The 21,262-nt window shown below is 39.6% G+C and overlaps 1 protein-coding gene across 1 annotated transcript in view; it reads right to left on the bottom strand.

The window, feature by feature from the left end:
• Positions 1–17,179, bottom strand: part of LOC149288609 (armadillo-like helical domain-containing protein 3) — a 48,912-nt gene extending 31,733 nt beyond the window's left edge. The window contains exons 1-15 of the mRNA XM_089491545.1: positions 17,078–17,179; positions 15,974–16,030; positions 15,445–15,591; positions 15,039–15,146; positions 13,284–13,376; positions 12,759–12,833; positions 12,363–12,449; positions 11,233–11,289; positions 11,013–11,056; positions 10,489–10,549; positions 9,553–9,599; positions 9,108–9,183; positions 5,958–6,051; positions 3,542–3,643; positions 88–146 (exon numbers count right to left, since the gene is read on the bottom strand). Coding sequence (XP_089347671.1) covers positions 88–146; positions 3,542–3,643; positions 5,958–6,051; positions 9,108–9,183; positions 9,553–9,599; positions 10,489–10,549; positions 11,013–11,056; positions 11,233–11,289; positions 12,363–12,449; positions 12,759–12,833; positions 13,284–13,376; positions 15,039–15,146; positions 15,445–15,591; positions 15,974–16,030; positions 17,078–17,179 — 1,209 coding nt within the window. The remainder of the gene's footprint in view (positions 1–87; positions 147–3,541; positions 3,644–5,957; positions 6,052–9,107; positions 9,184–9,552; positions 9,600–10,488; positions 10,550–11,012; positions 11,057–11,232; positions 11,290–12,362; positions 12,450–12,758; positions 12,834–13,283; positions 13,377–15,038; positions 15,147–15,444; positions 15,592–15,973; positions 16,031–17,077) is intronic.
• Between the last annotated feature and the right edge of the window lie 4,083 nt (positions 17,180–21,262).

Raw genomic sequence — 21,262 nt, 5'->3', positions numbered from 1 at the left:
CCCTTTCAGTGGTAGATGGGAATGTGCAGGGCAAAGCGTTACTTACTCCCGCAGGTACTCAATAAAGCCCCTGATTTTGGCAATTACCTCTGCTATGCAGGTGAGAATGATGAGACAGAGTTTACCGCTGTTCAGTCTGTGTTCATCTGCAATAAGAGAAAACAGTGTATAATCAGCAAAAACAGAAACATTCTTGTGCTGCGTTATAAAATAATGTTTTTTAAAGCAGCCAAAAGGATACGGGAGACCACGGCTAATACCCCAGCTTCAGACATCCTATTAGAAAACTCTCGAAATTTGAATGAACTCAGTTAAATTAATCCACCATAACTGAAGCAGTTCCTTTTAAAAATGGTGTTTTTCAGTGAATACAATTTATGTACCATTACAGCCCCTTCTCTTCTCTAATTTAGTGGAGGGGATGTTGCTGGGAAACCTAAGGATCCCTCAGGAAACAGGTTTCAATATCATTTCTGCTTTCAAGGAGAGGAGGTGTTGTTGGGGGTACCTTTGGGGTCATCCACGGCTCTGTGACGGGGTCAGTAGACCTGGCCAGAACAGTGCTGAGAATAGAATAAAGTATTTCTCTGTGCATTTAATCCCTCAAAGGATACAGAAGGAGTGAACAGGTCATCCAGGCACCAGAGAATCAATGGATTCACGAAGAGTTAATAAAATCTACAACAATTTGTAGCGGTAGAAATAGGAAGTAAAAATGATAATAAAAAAAGCTATTGTTTAACCCCTTCGAGACAAAGGCTGATTTTACTTTTTGTACCCTTCATGACAATGGCCTTTTTAACATTTCTGCGCTGCTTGTGTTTAGCTGTAATTTTCTTCTTTCCCGTTTACTGAACCCACACACATTAGATATTGTTTTTTTCAGGACAAGAAGGGCTTTCTTTAGATGACATTGTTTTGATTGTATCATATTATTTACTATTAAAAAAATTATAAAATATGGTGAAAAATTTAGAAAAAAATGACTGTTTCTAACTTTTAGTTGAAAAATCTTTTACTCATCTATAAAAGGTAATGAAAAAACCTGCTAAATAGATTCTACTATTTGTCCTGAGTTTAGAAATACCCAATGTTTTTATGTTTTTTTGCTTTTTTCTACCCATTATGGGGCAATAAGTACAGGTAGCGTTTTGCTATTTCAAAGCCATTTTTTCCAAATCTGGTAATTCTTCCCCCCATGTGCCATTTCGGGTATCTTTGAACCCGGCCAATGCAATTTACCCCATCAAGTCATATATTTTTGAAAACTAGACAGCCCAGGGTATTCCAAATGCTAGTATTTTAACTCTTTCCATGCACCATATCTACCACCAGTCTTTGTCAAACTTTATGGTAGTCATTTTTTGCATTTGTTTTGTCATACACATTTTACTTCAGGTATGAATTAAAATGTTCTCGTATATGTCACTATCACAAAACACCCCAATATGTGTTCAGCAACATCTCCTGAGTACAGCGATACCTCACATGAATGATTTTGCCTGGCTGTTTTGGGGCAAAAGGGCCACATTTGGGGCATGCGCTTTTTTCAATGTTGAACTTTGGCATTTGGGATCCACTGCCCATGCCCTATTTGGTACATCTTTGAGCCGGGCCATTTCAGTGTGCCCAACAAAACCATATATTTTTCAAAACTAGACACCACAGGGTATTTTAAATGCTGGTATTTTAACTCTTTGCATGCACATATTTTACCACCAGCATTTTTTCAAAGTTTGCAGTAATATTTTTGTGTGTGTATTTTTCCCACACACACCTACTTTATGTATGAATTTACAGCTCCTGGTATATGCCGCTGTCACACGACACCCCATAATGTGTTCAGCAACATCTCCTGAGTGCAGTGATACCCCACATGCATGGGTGTGTCATTTTTTGGGGGAACTAAAAGGCCACATTTGGTACGTATGCATTTTTCTAATTGGAAATTAGATGTGTGGCCATCCTTCCCCCCGTGTTAATTGGGACGTTGTTGAACCTGGCCCATTCAATTTACCCCATCAAATCATACATTTTTTAAAAGTAGACACCCCACGGGCATTTAATATGCCAGTATTTTAACTCTTTCCATGCGAGAATTGTTTTAAGCTAATATGCTAATTTTAGGACTTGCTCACAAAAATATATTTTTTATATATATATATATTTTTTTTTATTTTTTTTAAAAAAAAAATGTAACATTTTTTTTCAACTTGGAGGTTCCCCTGATAGTGACATCAGTGGGAAATGATTTTTACATTTTACTGTTTTTTTACTATTTTTTTCTAATTATTATTAATTTTATTTTATTTTTACTAATCACACTGTGATTAGAAAGCTGGGCTCCATTGACTTGCATGGTGAATGCAGTACCTGTATTCAACCTGCAAGTGGAGCCAAAGTTCTCTAGATGGTCTGGACTATCTAGCGAACTTTTAAAATTTGTGGTTCCTGTTACAGGACGGCGGCCATCTTCCTTGATGGCGAAGATTGCCGGCAGCTGCGGCTGTGACCGCTCTCCGGAGCGGTCACAGCCCATCAAAAGGTTAGTGTTTGGTGTCGCTGGATGCCTCCTGATCGAGGCATTCCAGCGACACCATTTAAGTTTAGGAGGCGATCGTCGATCGCCTCCTAAACGCTTTTAAAACGGGCGTCCGCCGCCATACAAAGTATGGCGGATGTTGACGCCCCGTGGAGGGGCCAGAGATGGCCCCTTCGTGCCGATCGCGGCGTTGCTGAATGCCTCGAGGTCGAGGCATTCAGCAACGCTTTTTGGGTGCAGAAAGCGATAGTAGATCGCTTTCTGCACCCGTTTAAAGACGTGCCGGTCCTGGCACGTCAATTGTCGTAAAGCACATGCTTTTCCGTGCTTCATTAAGGGGTTAAAGGGTAGAGTAATACAAAGAAAACAAGTAACAAGTATTTACTACCCAACAATTACCTTCATTTGATGCACGACTCTCAAAAAAGGAAACATACTAACATCCAAATATACAATTCACACCATTAAGGATTTTAATCCTTAAAAATCCCAGCTTCAACTCCCAGCACCCACAGTCAGTTGGTAGAGCGGTATCCCACCTAAACATGGCATGGGACCTCCAGCTCTGTTATTAAGCATTCACAAGCATAGTGCGAAGAATAGATTAGTTAGTATGATGGAGGAGGTCATCGGCGGATGTCTTGGGCTGAAGTTAACAACAGCTCCACATCTACCTATAAGCTACCAACTGACAATATTTATAATATTTCTCATGGGAGCAGTTTTTGTTCCTATAGCATTAGGTGAGGAAACGTGCTCATTTAAAATATGTAACAAATAATAATAATAAAAAAGAACACCGGAGACACTTTGCACAGTTCACTTTTCCTTTCTTTGCATGACATGTCAAAAGAAGCACAAAACAAGGAAGCAATGCCTAGTCCTACACAAAGAACACTGCGTGGGTACCTGGATACAACAGCTGTTCTACACAATAGCAAACCTGACAGGTACGTGGAGCCGTACGCCCGAGTTCAGAGACATACACGGAACTCCTACCTTTTGTATCTTGCATAACAATGGAGCTGTATTTCAAGAAGGTAATGAGCAGATTACTGGTCTGTACATCCGCATCCAGGGGCAGCTCTGTAGGGCTCATTGCTGTAACAAGGAGCATAAAACACACTTCAGAACCAAATCACATCAAAATACTTACTAAGCACCCATATATAAAGGTTTAAGGATAGTCAGAAGTTTGTTACTAGTCTGCTGCTTTTAAAAAATCATGCAGAGGACTCAATGGGATTTATGGTTCTCAATGCCCTGCGAAAAAATATGTTAAAGCAAAAAAAAAAAAAAGATACAAGGGGGTTTGGGAACTCTATTTTTACAATGAACTGTTAAAAGCACAATAATTACCAAAATAAACCATGCATTCACTAAAGCGAAAGTCCCAATTATATAGCAATATATATATATATATATATAACATTGTCGCCTCTAATCTGCAACTGGTCTCAACCACATGTACATTATTTTCCAAAGAACAAAAAAGAAAAGGCACAGGATACTTTACTGCTTAGGATTAAAACGTTAATGCAAGATTTAACCCCTTCAGGACCGGGATTTTTAAACTAGGGTGTCGCTAAAGGACCGGAGCCGTTTTTTTGTTTTTGCCATGTCTTTCTTCAACTGTAATTTCTCTCTTATCAATTGGTGCACCCACACAAATCATATATTGTTTTTTTCAGCACAAGTAGGGCTTTCATTTGAAACCATATTAAGCTGGGTAGTACATTGTTTTGTTTGAAATAAACTGGAAAAAGTGGGGAAAAATGAAAAAAACGCATTTTTTTTTACAGTTTTGTATACATACAAATTGTACACACATTGAACCAATGGGAAAAAATGATCCCAAATATATTCATTAAGTTGTCCTGATTTGGAAACCACCCAACATGGCCAGGATTTTTATCTATTTTGACCAGTATAGGGCAAATATTGCAAGGCATGCATCACGTGTTTGAAATGTAATTTTTTTCAAATTTGGCACGGTAGGCTAATAACTGCAATAGTTGTCACAGATACTGATTATCCCCCCAAAATTATATGTTTATGAACAGTAGATAAGTCAAGGTGTACAACTAGGGTCATTTTGACACTTTTCAAACAGGGATTTTATCGCCAATTGCTGCCAAATTTTGAGGTATTTTTATATTTTTTTTGCATATGTTGCAATGTTGCTTTAGATTTTATATTATATTTTGTATAGAATATGTGCAACTGCAGAAAAAAACACCAAATTGTGCTCACCAACATCCCCCGGTTCCAACAAGGCCTCACATGCATGGTTCATGCATTTTTTGAGGAAGCTATAAGGGCAAAACTGGAACATGCGCATTTTAGTTTTCAAATTTGGAATTTTCAGAAATTGGTTTCCTGGGCCCATATGCCATTTGGGACATTTTGAAAGCCCCCCACTGTAAATTACCCCATAAAAGTATATATTTTTGAACAGTAGATGACAGTTTCCAGCCAGCCATTTCTTCACTGATGTCTGCCAAACTTCACAGGGAAATTATTTTATTGTGTTTTTAACGCATACATTTCAATGTTGCACTGAATTTCTTGCACACCATAAGTGCAACAGTGGAAGAAAACACCACATTTTGTTCACCAACATCCCATGAGCCAGGAGCGATCTGATCAGCCCAGCATTTGACCTGGAAGCACCCTGGACTTTCAGGTCAGAGCTGTAATTTTTTTATTTATTATTATTTTATAAAAAAAATTTAATTTATTTATTTTTTCATAATAACCAAAGAACCCTGTCTCCCTGTCCCTGAAGCTGCCTCTGGCAGCTGGGACACAATCTCCCATAGACTGGAGATTGTAGGGGAGGAGTCTCTTTGATCAGTCCTACAGGACTGATCAAAGGACTTCTGGGGGCTCGTTTTTGCTGTTGCTGGTCTGCCTGGGCTTCCAGGCAGACCACCAGCAGCAGAACCCCCTAAAAAACGGGAATTAACCCCTTCAATGCCGCGATCACGGCATTGAAGGGGTTAACGTTGCACTGACGCTCTCATGGAGCGATCAGGCAGCAGGGGGGTGTTGGGTCAGGTCCCCACACAACACTCCACCCCCTTCCCTGAAGCTGCCTATGGCAGCTGAAAACGCGATTGCAGATTTTTCTGCAATCGCGGTTTCTGCCTAGAGAATCACTCCGTGGGAGTGATCGTGGGCTTGGGGGCGGGCTTAGAGAGGCTGGGCTGTCTGCCCAGACTCCTGGGCTGACAGCAGCGCCCCCACGATCACCACGATTGTGGCGATGTAGGGGCGGTTTTTGGAGGAGACGTACCTGTAACCAGGAAGTACCAGTTACGTCCCAGACCTGAAGGGGTTAAACAACAAAAAATGCTCAAAAGGAAAGTAATTAAACAAACAAAAGGTGCGCTAATAGTAATTGTAATAGTACCATCCAACGAAGGAGTAGTCGTCCCCAGAGGGGTAGTTGGCGTCGTGGGGACTGGACTGGTGGGCACCGTCACTAATCCCATCTCAGGATGACTCTAAATAATGAAAGAATTTCCAATACATTATTACATCCTTCCATACAGATTATAAAACAAAGGTGTACAAAGCATGAACTGGAGGCCCAGAGCGCACATTAGCTGCCCCCTGCGTTTAACTCAAACGGCAACATCAGTTAAACTCCTTTATACCAACAGAGGTTTTGGTTTGCTTCAAGTAAACAAATGTAGCTGTCCGATACGTCCTGAAGGTTTATATATGCATATATATCACTGCTCTGGATGTTGTACGTTAAATAATGACGCATCAGCTGGGAATCCGGGGACTTCGGCATACATTTGCATAAAATAGAATGTCTTCTGTAACGGTAAATCAATAACCTGTTCAATTTTATGACTGCTTTGAATGATACGGATCATGCAAGCCCAGTATTTTCAGCATAACTATACTGATCAGCATTTACCTTTGTGTTTGTATATACAAACTGACAAAATATATTCAACTACAAAAACAGAGAGCATGCAGAGACCTCAAGATATTGACTGACCCTCAATTAAAAATATGTTTTTCCCAAATATGCAAAGGGTTGGCTTTTTCTCATATGGGAATCCCAAGCACTAAATGCATTCAGATTAGCAAAATATATAACATCCAAGCTTCCAGATGAGAGCCATAGAAGCCTACACGTTCCGTTTTTTAGTCTTTCAACTTGTTAATTTACAGCTATTGCCATGAATGACACTGACTCATATTGCTGGATTCAATGTCGCCTCTGGATTCAGCCCGGGGAGTCAGAGCTGGCAACAAGGACAGACAGCCCTAAGGCGATCCCATAACAGAGATGGGACTCCAAGCGCAGTGCTGCCGCAGTAACACAAATACACTGTATATACTGAGAGGTCATTATTCTGCATGAGATCTACTGTCACTACTTAACTCCGAGACAGCCAGAATGGTTACATTCATCAAATACCATCATTTTCATTACAATTGATCTAGATGCTGATATCTAGTAACATCTGCTTGTCTGCTTGTCATTCTGACAAGTCTAATTTTTGTTTGAAAAAAATAATAATAAATGTACTTTATTATCCAAGAAAGGGTTACAGATTCTTCGCATCATGTCACCCTGATGTCACTGTCTCTTAAACGCCCTGTCCTTGCGCTACAGGCAGTTTATTTTCAGTTAATAAAAATAGTAATGTTAATGATAATTCAGCTGGAGCCAAGAGCGACTCGCAAACAAACGTGAGCTGTTGCAGGCATTGCAGTTAAACTCTAATCAGAATGAAAAGCTGTGAATGTCAAAATACTGAGGTTCAAGCTAGTGAATACATTTTCTTATTTTTCTTTCATATAATGGGCTCAAGCGAAGACAGCTTTCATTCCATCTACGGAAAAAGTTCTGTATTTTCTTCCAAGAACAGGGTAATTTTCTGATCGGTCAGTGGCTATGGATCTCCTGTTTGCCAGGACCATGAATGCTACAAAAAAACTGAGGCAAAAATGGCTTTTCAAAGCTAGTTAAATAACCAAATAATAATCAATACAAATTTGGGGTAGTATATATTGGGTGCCATTGTAATGCCACTGAGTATCTAGTTAAAAGAGTTCCTCAATACGAATAGGATATGCATATTTAATATTTAGCGTTCCAAATTTTCATGGTTTGCAAACCTGATAACAATAAAAATCCTCAAACATATAAAAAAAATCCCTGAAACTAAAATGTATTAAACTTTTGAGAAAATGGACACAAATAACTGGTATTTGAAGCATAAAATGCATTTTGTTCCTAAAAACGTGACTCTTATGTCCCCAAAAATATACTATCTTTTTTGGGCATGATATATTCGCTTATACACTTATATCCAACAATGCATGAAATGCTCAAACTATTACATCTATATACATCTCTTATGGGTATCAAAGGGAATGGTGTCAATATACCGTATTTGCTCGATTATAAGACAAGGTTTTTTTCAGAGCAAATGCCTTATAATCGAGGTCGTCTTATAATCAGACCTCAAAAAAAATGTCCGCTGGGGCCAGGCTGCTTACCGGTGCTTTGGTCGCGAGCAGCGTCTCTTCTAGCAGCAGGAGAACAGGAAGCTAGGAGAGTGTCACATAACTCTGCCTCCCCCCTCCTTCCTCTGGGGGCGGGGCCAGAGAAGTTGCTCGCACAGCAGGGCCCCTGCAGAAGTCTTCGAGTGAGAGATCTGCAGTTCAGGTAAGGGGGTGGGGGAGGGTTTTTGTGATTAATGTATGAAGTATGTGTGATTAATGGAATGAATGAGTATTTAAATGTTTGTGAATGAGTGTGTGTGTGATAGCATGGATGTGTAAGGGGGGTGGTGGTGGTGGTAGCATGGCATAGGGAGGCTGTACTCACACTCTCATCATCCCCAGGTTCCAGCATGTACTAGCTGCCTTGGCTTGATAGGAGTGTGATTGCTCTTAGCAGTTATATATATATATATATATATATATATATCCAGAAATGCCTTTTAACCCCCTATATGCCACTCTGCCCCATGATATGCCTTTTAACCCCCTATATGCCACTCTGGCATATAGGGGGTTAAAAGGCATATCACGGGGCAGAGTGGCATATAGGAGGGTATAAGACATTTCTGGAGGCAGAGTGGCATATAGAGGGTTAAAAGGCACATCATGGGGCAGAGTTGCAAATAGGGGATATAAGGCATTTCTGGGGGCAGAGTGGCAACCCTGGGGGCAGATGTGCATAACTGGGGGGGCAGGTTGGCAAATAAAAGGAAATAAAAAATATATATATTTTTCTCAATCACAGCTTTTATTAAATATGAAAAAATTGTTTACATGAATAAATATTTACTAGTAAAACTTTTTTTCCTATAGGGTAGTCTTATATTCAGGCTTTTTGTTTTTTTCCTAAATTAATATTTAGATTTTGGGGGGTCGTCTTATAATCGAGCAAATACGGTATAAAGTTTGGTCTTTCTTTACTCTGAGGTCTTATTATCCTTCTGGAAATAAATCACTTACATTCAGCCATTGATCGTATCTCTTTGCCGTTTAAATAAAGCACAGTAAGTAAACGAAATCAACCAACCTGTGCCAAGACGGTGATAAAGTTCCTGTTTAGATGAACTGCTTCGTAAAGGGCCAGCAAGATTGCCTCGTTAGTTCTGTGGAGGGCAAAAAAGACAGCTAATTAAAATCATTACAAAGTGACAAACAGAAAATTAATTAATTAGTTAAAATGTTCTTAAGAAGATGAATCCAGTCATTCTGAAGGTAGTAAAGAAAAATTCATCCACCTCTAAAGCAATGGTGTTTAAGATTCATGGTGATTCCCTTTTTTTTTTTTTTTTAGGGAACCCCAATATTCCTTTAGAATACCTAAAACATAACAAAAGATCATTCATCAAAGCCAAAGTCCATCTCTGGTGAGCCAATGTCAGACAATACTGTTCCCTCAAACACCCCATTTGAGAAAAAAATTCAACACATTTTATATATTCTTTATTACACAATGGAAATCAAAGCCTCCTTACTGTACAGAGATTTTCTCATCCGCATCAGCTATGAACATGCTGCCCACCTGTGGTTAGAAAAAAATATGCCATCAGTGAGAGGAAAAGAGGCTTTAACAATAAAAGAAAAGGTTTAAAAGAAACGGCAGATCTTTAAATTTATTGAACTTATGAATGTTTATACACACCGATCAACCATGACAGGTGAAGTGAATAACACTGATAATCTTGTTATCGTGTCAGCTGTCAGTGGGGGGGATATATTAGGCAGCAAGTAAACATTTCGTCCTCAAAGTTGGGGTGTTAGAAGCAGGAAAAAATAGGCAAGGGTTAGGGTTGACGAAGGACAAATTGTGATGGCTCTTGTGGGGTGTTCTGGTCTGCAGTGGTCAGTATCTCTCAAAAGTGGGCCAAGGCTCATTGTTGCACGTGGGGGGTTAAAGTTGGTGAATCCAACAGACGAGCTACTATAGCTGAAATTGCTGAAAAAGGTAATACTGGTTCTGATAGAAAGGTGTCAGAACACACAGTGCATTGCAGTTTGTTGTGTATGGGGCTGCGTAGCCGCAGACTGGTCAGGGTGCCCAGGCGGACCACTGTCCACTGCTGAAAGTACCTACAATAGGCAGGTGAGCATAAGAAATTGACCAGTGGAAGGAGGACTTAAAGGATCTTCTGCTAACGTCTTGGTGCCAAATACCACAGCGCACCTTTAGAGGTCTAGTGGAGCCCATGCCTTAACAGGAAAGGGCTGTTTTGGTGGCAAAAGGAGGACCTAAACAATAGTAGGAAGGTGGTCATAATGTTATCAACTTCACAAAGTTAACAAAAACAATAACGTAAAAAGTTAATGTGATAACACTGGTTTTATAGCAAATTTATAAATAAAACAAAGAGATAACCTTACTGATATGTTGTTAAAATACGTTTTATTACCCTGAGAACCAAAGATCTCACCATATTTGTCAGGGCTGAGAAAAAGCCAGTCTGGTTTTCCTCCTCTTTGTCTCTGTATTGCCTTTGAAAATGAAAACGTAAGAGAAGATGTTATTAGTAAAAAATAACATTATACTACAGAATTTGTTTTTACTAATGCATTGTGGTGTCCTGGTGAACAGGCTGTCCTTGCACACAATAAGTAGGTCACCAGCTAAATGTTGCCAAAGCGTGAGCCAACTGCAAATACGCAAGCTGAATTTCCAATGATTTTAATGGGGGTTCAGCTTGCTAGTATGCAAGTTGGTCCAGCATACACTACTACACAAGCGCATGCAACAAAACGCCAACAAGTGTTTGCCTGCTGTAGACTGCAATGCGCTTACAAAATATACACATATTTGGGAACTGAAATTTATCTTTTAAGGGATACAACAACCCCCCCCCCCCCAAATGAATCTGGTAGAACTGGCTTTAAAACGATGTAGCCTGTTTCTTAACTGTTCTAGTTATAGGACCTGCATACATGATTATAAAAAACTTACGTGTTGTATTCAAATAATGCACGAGCAATTACTAGTCCCATTCCCTATAAGAATAAGAGAACGACCATCATGAACATGCAACGCAGAACTGACACAGAATTACTTTTTATAGGTAAACCCACAGAATCTAATGACAAACAGGAACCCTTTGCTAAAAGCCCATATTTCTGCCTGTGATAAACCCTGAAATACAGAACAATGAGGTGGAAGGTTTACTTACATTGAGTGTGTTCTCATCATCCACAATAGACAGCTTCACAATGTAAGGATTCACAGACTAAAAATAATCAAAACATGCAACTATATCAATACAACAAACACAAAAAATATTATTATAGTGGGAGCAAATAGAAACAAAATTACTAAACAATACTAAAAGTACAAAAGTATACTTTCTGATAAGTTGATTTTCTTGGTCTGCACACTAATCGTTCTGAGACGTGGCTACAATTTTATCTTAATCTAGCTACTAGAGGTTGAACAAAAAAATAACTCGGCCCCAAATAGTCAACCTATCATGTCTGTGAATTCAGACAGAAATCTGCATTCTCAGAGACAGGCTGAACAGGCAATGACAGTGGACAGTAATAAGCGGACACATGGAAAGAGAGGGCAACGTGTTAACATATACAGAAGGTTCTGAGCACGAGAGGACTGGTAAGCAGGCCAGGGGGGCTACTGCCCACTGAGCCGCTCTGAAGATTTTGGGCCACTGGCAGGAGGTTTTTCTCTGTTTTTTTACTCGCAGTTGCACAAAAGGTCCCCAGGGTTTGTAGAGTAACAAGGGCTTTAGGTAGAATTTACATCCTCACTGCATCCATGCTGTGCTTCTTTTAAGTAGTCCACTGTATGGGGCAGGGTCAGAGTGGGTACATTGAGCTTTTGTTGCCCTTGCCATCAGTAGCCAATGTTTTGGGAGATTATATTATCGGGCCTCTAGCTTGAGCTTGTCCCGGGACAGAATGGTGCCAGCCCTCCTCCGGCTATGAGACAAAATTCATAACATTTGACATAACCACTTTGCTTTCATTTTAAAAAAATGACGCACAAAGGTCAACATGATACAATTTATAATATTTTTAAACTTTTCAGTGGAACTTGTCCTTTAAACAATGTCAAAAATACATAATTATTGCAATCTGCCAGTTGTCATTTACAGGCACGGAGCAAGGAACATGTTTATTTCCATGCTAAAGAAAAAGAAAGTGCTACCAGCACAAAAACTTTTGCCTACTACAAAATGAATATCTGTAAAATATAGGATTCTCCTACTAAATCCTATAAATATAATCATATAGTGCTGTAAAGAGCTAGAATTACAGGATAATTGATGCTCATCTTTAAACTCACCTCGTACTTTCTGTAGTTTACAAGAAGTGCGAGCAAAACAACAGCATCGTAGCCGTGTTCTCTTCTACTGGGGGGATTAGAGAGAATCTGAAGAGACAAACACAAGGACTTGGGTCATTTACACGTTAATGCCCGACGCCAACATCTACACAAAATTCGTATAAACCACGCCATAACTAGTTTGGGGTTTGTGCAGAGGTGACAAGGTTGATAATGATGTCGTAAAAGTAAACAAAGGGCTGCGGAGTACCGGTTCAAAATGTAAGCTTATGTTGCCATCTTTACAAGTTTAAAATCTCAGAGTGATTTATAACAATATCAATGGCTGGCATTGTGACCATTCCTCACCACTCTGTGGGAATACATTTAAAAACATTAGGATGAACGCACACATACCTGTAAAATGGCTTCAAATATACTATTAATCATTACATATTCGAGTATGGTGTTCTGGCTGATGTTATCAGTCACCTACAATGTTAATGAGGACAGAATACAGAATGAACACAACCTGCATATATTTATATCAATGGAAAACCAACAAGAATTAGTCACACAAATAAAAAATTACTTACAATAATGTATATTCCCATCAATAAAAGTGTCCCTTACTGCTGATCACAAATTATATTTTAACCTGAAAGTCTCACTACACAGGCTAATTTAGTAAAATGTAAGATTTGGCAAAAGTGACAGATAATAATATTTCAGCACTTGGCACAAGAGTTGTCTTAAGTATACCTATACAGCACTGCAAATAACACGTAAGCTGTGCTGAGGGTGGGAAATATAAATATTTTATTCAAAGCTTACATTGTTTTACCATTTTTCTAGTAAAATGTGCTCTAATTACTGTTAGTGCCATGTCCCAGCAAAGTTTAATAGCAGCAAAAGTCGGAGGAAAACATCATGTCCACTCACAGTTACTAGGCAAAGAAGGAGCTTCAAACACAAACTCTTGAGACTTTCAGAGCCTTCACCGCACAAAAGGACGTCCAAACTCTCCATCAAATTCTGATAACACGAAAAGAAGTTGATTATTATTCTATATTGTCGTACATAGATTCCAGTATTTTAAGTTCATTTCACTGATGCCTGCTTTCCAATAAATCACAGAAAATAAGGCAACTCCACGTCTGGGTCAGCCACAGGGATCTTCTTAAATCTGTCATTTTCAGTGCCCTTTTTTGTCCACTGAGACGTTATAGTTAGGGCTGAAACAACGAATCGATAAAATTGATAATAATCGATAACGGAAATCGTTGTCGACGATTTCCGTTATCAATTAATCGAGTGATCGATTAGTTGTTGGAGAACTTGGCTCGTTTTACCTCCTCCGCGAGCGTTTCCCGGCTTCTGCTACGCGCGCTGCAGTCTCCGCCTTCTTTGAGCTACGTGACGCGCTTCAATGTTGGTCTGCCGTTCAAATAAAGTTTTCGACTTCTTGAAGATTGGAAGTGGAACGAGTCCATAGCTGAGGTAAGTGATTCTCTATGTGTGAATGCCTATGTGTGAGAGTGTCAGAGTGGGAGACTGGGTGCAGGGCTGGGTGTGAGTGGGGATGCAGGGCTGGGTGTGAGTGGGGATGCAGGGCAGGGCAGGGCAGAGTGTGAGTGTGGGTGCAGGGAAGAGTGGGGGTGGGGGTGCAGGGCAGAGTGGGAGACTGGGTTCAGGGCAGAGTGGTAGACTGGGTGCAGGGTGGGGGTGTGGGTGCAGGGCAGGGTGCAGAGCAGAGTGGGAGACTGGGTGCAGGGCAGGGTGCAGAGAAGAGTGGGAGACTGGGTGCAGGGCAGGGTGTGAGTGTGGGTGCAGGGCAGAGTGGGAGTGTGGGTGCAGGGCAGAGTGGGAGACTGGGTGCTGGGTGCAAAGTGATGGTGCAGGGTGCAAAGTGCAAAGTGCTGGGTGCAAAGTGCAAAGTGTTGGGTGCTGGGTGCAAAGTGCTGGGTGCAGGGTGAAAAGTGTTGGGTGCTGGGTGCAAAGTGCTGGGTGCAGGGTGCTGGGTGCAGGGTGCAAAGTGCTGGGTGCAAAGTGCTGGGTGCAGGGTGCAAAGTGTTGGGTGCAAAGTGCTGGGTGCAAAGTGCTGGGTGCAGGGTGCAAAGTGCTGGGTGCAAAGTGCTGGGTGCAGGGTGCAAAGTGTTGGGTGCTGGGTGCAAAGTGCTGGGTGCAAAGTGTTGGGTGCAAAGTGCTGGGTGCAAAGTGCTGGGTGCAAAGTGCTGGGTGCAAAGTGCTGGGTGCAAAGTGCTGGGTGCAAAGTGCTGGGTGCAAAGTGCTGGGTGCAGGGTGCAAAGTGCTGGGTGCAAAGTGCTGGGTGCAAAGTGCTGGGTGCAAAGTGCTGGGTGCAAAGTGTTGGGTGCAAAGTGTTGGGTGCAAAGTGTTGGGTGCAAAGTGCCGGGGCAAAGTGAGTGGTTTAGGTATTAAAACTAGTTTGATAAATATTGTGTTTGGGTTCTCGTAACAAAATAAGAATGTTAATGTAAATTTTAAGTTGTTTTTTAACATCCAGTTCATTAAATTTTAAATAAACCAAAAGTTTGCTTATTGGTTTTTTTTATCCGATTAATCGATTAATCGACAAAATAATCGGCCAACTAATCGATTATTAAATAATCGTTAGTTGCAGCCCTAGTTATAGTGCAAACATATATAAAGATATTCTCTGATTCTGTGCCCTTTTACCTTCATTCTGAGCTCGGCCTTATCAAACCCCATCAGCATGTTAATGATATCAAAGCCTGACGTTGGCTTGTTCTTTTGGTGAACACCTCGAATCAAAGCACAAAGTGTCTGCAAGAATGTGAAAAAAATCACAAAAATCAGAACGAATATTTATACTTATTAATGTAAATTAGCTAGTAAACTGAAATAAAAATTATCTAAAAGTGTGTGACATAAGCTTTCACAGAGGAAAACCTGATTTATGAGAAAAAAAATCTATATATATATTATATATATATATATATATATATATACACACACACATATCAATCTGTAAAAAAGACTGTAACCTGGCAGAAAAGACATGACTAGACACAAAATTGCTCAAAACTCAAGCAAGGCTGAAAGTCATTTAGTTCCACGATACCTGCAGAGAATTGACAACGCGAATCTGGTGCTCCGCTCGTAATGCCTGGATACAGTGCTGGAACAGGCTGTTAATGTTATCTTTTATCTTCATTAATTCTTCACCATCCAATGATTCCAGCTTGGCTTCAAGATATTCTAGATTTACCTAAGAAGAAATAAAAAAAATATACATATAATTTTTATTTATATATACCATATATACATCTATCTATCTATCTATCTATCTATATATGAAAACACGTTAAGTGAAGGGCACCACTTCTATGTGCCATACATTGATCCATCACATTGGGAGGTTTTGACAATATGAATGCATCTATCTACACAAATAATACACATTGAGGGCCAACAATGCCCATTTGTACCTATCCCAGGTACAAACTACCCCCAGAAAGATATTGCATTGCCTTTTATAGAGTTTATATATATATATATATATATATGAATGAGAGAGAGAGAGAGAGAGAGAGATAGATATATACACAGTCTTAAAATTAAGAATAACAAAAAGAAAAGAAACAAATCACCTTCATCAGAAAAAGTTCATCCCAAAATCTTGGATTGGCTTTGGCTGGATCTTCTCTCTAGAGAATAAAGCACGTGAAGGTTAGAAATAAACACGCACAGCACCTATCACACGATGCTTCCGCTGATCGTTTCACTGGAATATTTTACAATATAGAGCGGGAAGTTAGGGAAATCTTGTATAAAGTTTGCAAAACTGTCAACTAATCAGAGATTAGTGTCTGACATTGTGCTAAATGCACACGGATACAAGTGGACAAACTTAAAACGATTTGATCATTAGGTAAGAAGAAAGAAATATCAAAACTCTCTAATAGAAAATATCATCTGCAAACTCTCATAGGTAATAAAACCGCCGGTGAATGAGAACACTTATTTTCTTCTTTCATAAAAAAGCGATGATGTCATCAGGAATCCCTATTTAATACGGAAGCCTTCTAGAGCTGGCCATGTTTGAAACGCCACCACATTTCAAGGCAGTTTGTTTTTAACTTTCACATTATTTACTTACACCCTGCTACCTGTTGACTGTTTCTGCATTACCCTATGTGATGCTAGAAATCACTACTCAAACAATTTTTAATTGAACAGTAACCATAGAGACACATCAAGTTTAAAGGCTTAATTGCCACAGGAACCTTTCAAATTCAGAATTTACTTATATGCATATTTGAATAGTCTCAGTGTAACCACAGATGTGAACCCATATAGAGCGAGGTAGTAAACACAAACAGGGCATAAATGGTAACCCTTAACCTCATTGCATTGTGATTTGCAAAGTACCGATATAAAAAAAAAAAAATAACCAGGGTAAAAAAATATGACCAAAGTTTACAGGGGAGGAATAAATCAGTTAGTAAGGAGAAGAAAATGTAGCAGCCTGCAAGATAATTGTTCAACTCTGATCCTAAGAAATTAATGGGAATAAAGGGATTATACACACAAGTCAGTTTACATTATTTTAAATTATTTGAAAGTTAAGGGGCTCACACAAAATACACGACACAATTTGATGGTATGGCAATCACTTAGGATTCATGGAAATGGAAAAAAGTTTATTTGCAGCGGTTATAAGGCAAATTTAATGGCAAAGAATCTGGTCTTACCGCAAAAATCTCATCATACATCAAGACCACTTTTTCTTTTAGGGGTTTCTTAGAGGCCGATGACTTCCGAAGCAACCCCACCTTCTTCTCTATTTGGGCCATGGTTTAAGCATAATCTGTGAAGGAATGAAAGAAAACACATACTTGGAGTATAAATGTACATTTTTTGTTTATGTAAAATAATTTAATGAACAAATGAGCAGAATAAAAAAAACTGAGAAAAATGCATTTTTTTTTTTTATTTCCCAACCTGCACATTTGACCCCAGGCTTGCCACACTGCCTCCCAGATATGCCCTATACCCCCTGTATGTCTTATCCCCCAGAAATGCCTTATACCCCCAGATTGCCACTCTACCCTCTCCAGATATGCCGTATACCCCAATATGCCACTGTGCCCCCCGATATGCCTTATACCCCTTGATATGCCCCTCTGCCCCCTTAGATATGCCATATACCCCTTATATGCCATAGTGCCTTCTGATACATCTTATACCCAAATATGCCACTGTGCCCCCCAACTATGCCTTATACCCCTATATGCCACTGTGCCCCCCTGATTTGCCTTATACCTCCTGATATGCCACTCTGCCCACCAAATATGCCTTATACCCCATATATGCCACTCTGCCCCCCAAAAAAATATGCCTTATACCCCCCTATATGCCATTCTGCTCTGGATCTTAATGTTACAGTCCGACCTCTATCTGAGGTCACATTATAAAATGAAAAAACAAACAAAAAAACCCAAAACCCTTCTTATATTCGTTAAAATCGATTCAACTAATAGATAATAAAATTTGTTGGCAGCCTTAATTCACAGAGAAAGCGAAGAATAATAGAAAATTGTGTTACGATCATGTCACGTTAAAGTGGTACTGTTTGTCTCTGAACAGGCATATTGAGAAGTGTACAACCTTTCCTCCTAACACTCTCAGACATCATCCTAATCAATCAATCCTAATCTTAACAACCTCTACAGATCATCCTGATCCTATCAACTCACCCCAATCCTAGCTGTGCTCTCCTAACCTTTAAACCTGTCAGATTTTATCACATTAATATTTTTAACAGGACTGTCTAATTCTTGTCTTGAATTATGTGATAAAAGTACTAAAGCCGAAGCAAAAACATATTTACATGTCCATGTAGTTACTTGTACCTAAACATATAAGGCACTCTCTTCTAAGCAGCTAAAAAACAATTTCGAAAATCTTGCACACAATTTTATTTTCTACCCTATTGGATTTGTGCTCCTTCCGTATCATAGCAACCATTACAGGCATGCTCCGTGATGTCACAGAGGCATGCATGGTCTATGATGTCACAGAGGCAGGAAGCTCTAAACAGGAGCAGCACACAGCCACTCACCACTACTGCTAGCAACACTTTACCGAGCAGTACTAGAGAGAGGAGATACAATTAACTTGCAAGAGGAAAAACAATTGACTTGCGAGAGGAGATACGAGTCGGAGATTGTACAGAGCTAATTAGCCTGTTAGTGCCCCCTAGCGGGGGGCACTGAGTAGCGTCTCCCTGACTTTTATTCTACATTTACAGTAGTAGGGAAAGGTAAGCTCAGCCTAATTTGTACCTGGTAATGCCCTTTATACAGAGGGGAAGGTCTGTGATGAGTGGATTTACACCTCCTGTGGTGACACCTGATAAATAGGGATGTTCTTCCATTATTTAGCAGCATGATTCCTGTTTTTATGAGAGGTCACCTATTTCTCATCTAAATTTCCTGTTAAATGAAGCCTCCTCGTCCTGTGTGGGCACCTGTATGGTGTTAGATATAGAATCTATGTTATTTAGGCCAATTTTTCTCTCCTTTTGGTCTCTTTTTAGGTCCACCATGTATTTGGTTATTTTCAAAGTGTGTGCACTTTTGGTTTGCACCATTGTCCTCCGCCCATTCCTTCACGAAAGTGACATTGACACTGTGATTGATGAGGTCCTCATAGAGATACTCAGAGAGTATGAGGAGAACCTCGACATTCAGCAACAACAACTGGAGGAGAGAATGAACCTCATTGAGGCTGCGCAGGAGAACCTCGAAATTCAGCAAAAACAACTGGAGGAGAGAATGAACCGCATTGAGGCTGCGCACAAAGAACTCAAATTCTGTGTAGCAACACTTCTGCTTTCATTGCTGTTGTTACAAATCCTGATGATAGATAAAATCTTCAGCCATCCATTAGACCAAGAGGATGTGATTCAGGCAAACAGAATTTTGGAAGAGCTGCTCAAAAATACCAACACAGCAGCATTTTATGTCCCTTTGACCGGCTACAACGCTGCCAGGACCAGGGATTTTGCAGAGAATTTTGCGGATGAACACGGCCAATATTTTGATGCTGAGGAACCTGAACCCCCTACTCAATGACTTTACTTTGCACATTCCATTTGAGATCATCACGGAATGATGCGGACTGAACATAGTTCATAGTAGTTGGTTAAGATAGTTGGTTAAGATAGTTGGTTAAGATAGAATTAAAAGAGTCTTAAACTCATGTTCGCATTTTAGTGAATTCTTTATGATATATATATTTTTTTATTAATGACAAAGAACCGCGGTGCACGTATTCGATAGGTTTTTCTATCAGGTGTCCGGTTTTAAACCGGACTGCCTAGTATTTGGGCATGGTGTCCAAGGAAAATGGTGGCATAAACTGTGCTTACAGGTGCAGTGTTTAAATTAAAATGTGGTAACATGTGAACAATTCCCCAGTGGTATCACCATTAGGGGCACCATTCAGTGCACAAAAAAAGAGTTTATTTTTATGAGCGGTGTGTTTTCACAAAAAATCCTGGCAAGGAAAGAGTCTAGAGAGCAGGTGTCAAAATTCTAAGTTGAAAAACTGAAATGCTCATGTCCCAAATGTTGTTTTTTTAGCCCCAAACCTGACAAACCTATGCATACATAGTATCACTGTAATCAATGTTGCTGAACACATTTTGGGGTGGTGTTTGGCAGTGACATATGTCAGGAGCTATAAATACCTGAAAATATACTGTAGTTTTATATATATATATATATATATATATATATATTCCATATCTCTTTGTTAGAAGGTATCTGAGTCTGTTTGACTTTGTTTAACAGGAACCATCATCACCATCCCTGGCTTTATTGTACGGATTTACATTTTATTTAGTTTCAGAAGGGGCTAGTGATGGGAAGTTCGGATCATTAAAGTGAATCGGATCATTTCGACTGAAATGATCCGATTCATGATCCGAATCTTCGGATCACTCAGTGTGACTCACAGGAGTTACTGTTTTCCAGTAACTCCGTGCAGGCACACTAACGATTGGCCCCGCCCCTTTCATTAGTCAATGAACCCTCCTGCCTGCCTACTCGAGTGATGTCAATGAAGGCAGAGAGTCGTTCAAAGATTCGGATCTTACAGGGATCCAAATCTTACAGTGATCCGGATCGCTGTAAGATCCGGATCACTGTAAGATCCGGATCTTTGAACGACTCTCTGCCTTCATTGGGATTCGAATCATTCAGATAATATCACCATACTTTTATAAATAAATACATTAATAATCACTGCCCCCAGGATTTACATTCCTGGTATAGTTAATGAAATCTACCTACAAGTAGCGATTCATCTTTAAGAAACGTATTTGTTACATTGCCTAATGAATCCATGTGAGAAGGTTTATACGATATTTCCTTGTTCCTTGCATCCTCACACACGCTAAAACATGAAATAATAACAGGTGGAAGAGGTCTATAGGCTCTATAAGTCGTATGTAGACAAAAATAAAATAATTATTAAAACTTTAAAGTGACTAATGTCTCTTGTATATACTGTACTAAAACAGCCGCATGTGGTTGAAAGCTTCTGGCTTAAGTGATGAAAACCCAGTGCTTAAAGCTATGTATAATGTAGCATGGGTAGCAAATGAGGGAGTTATAGCAGGTTTCCAATTTTTTTATTACTAGCATGAAATTAAAAATAAGTTTTTAAAAAATATTTAAAAAATATTTATTTTTCAAAGCATATGTAGTTATTGGAGATGACATTACTGGCTTAGTGGGGGGTTTTGCCTTCTTCTGGATGAACTCATTTGGGTTTGTGGAATGACTGAACTTGATGGACTATATGTCTTTTTTCAACTTAGTTGACTATGTCCATGTAGTTACTTGTACTTAAACATATAAGGCACTGTC

This window comes from Sceloporus occidentalis, unplaced genomic scaffold, assembly GCF_023333645.1.
Source record: "Sceloporus occidentalis isolate IW3139 unplaced genomic scaffold, rSceOcc1.0.p SCAF_50, whole genome shotgun sequence".
NCBI lineage: Eukaryota > Metazoa > Chordata > Lepidosauria > Squamata > Phrynosomatidae > Sceloporus > Sceloporus occidentalis.
This window is presented reverse-complemented; position numbering and strand designations above follow the sequence as displayed.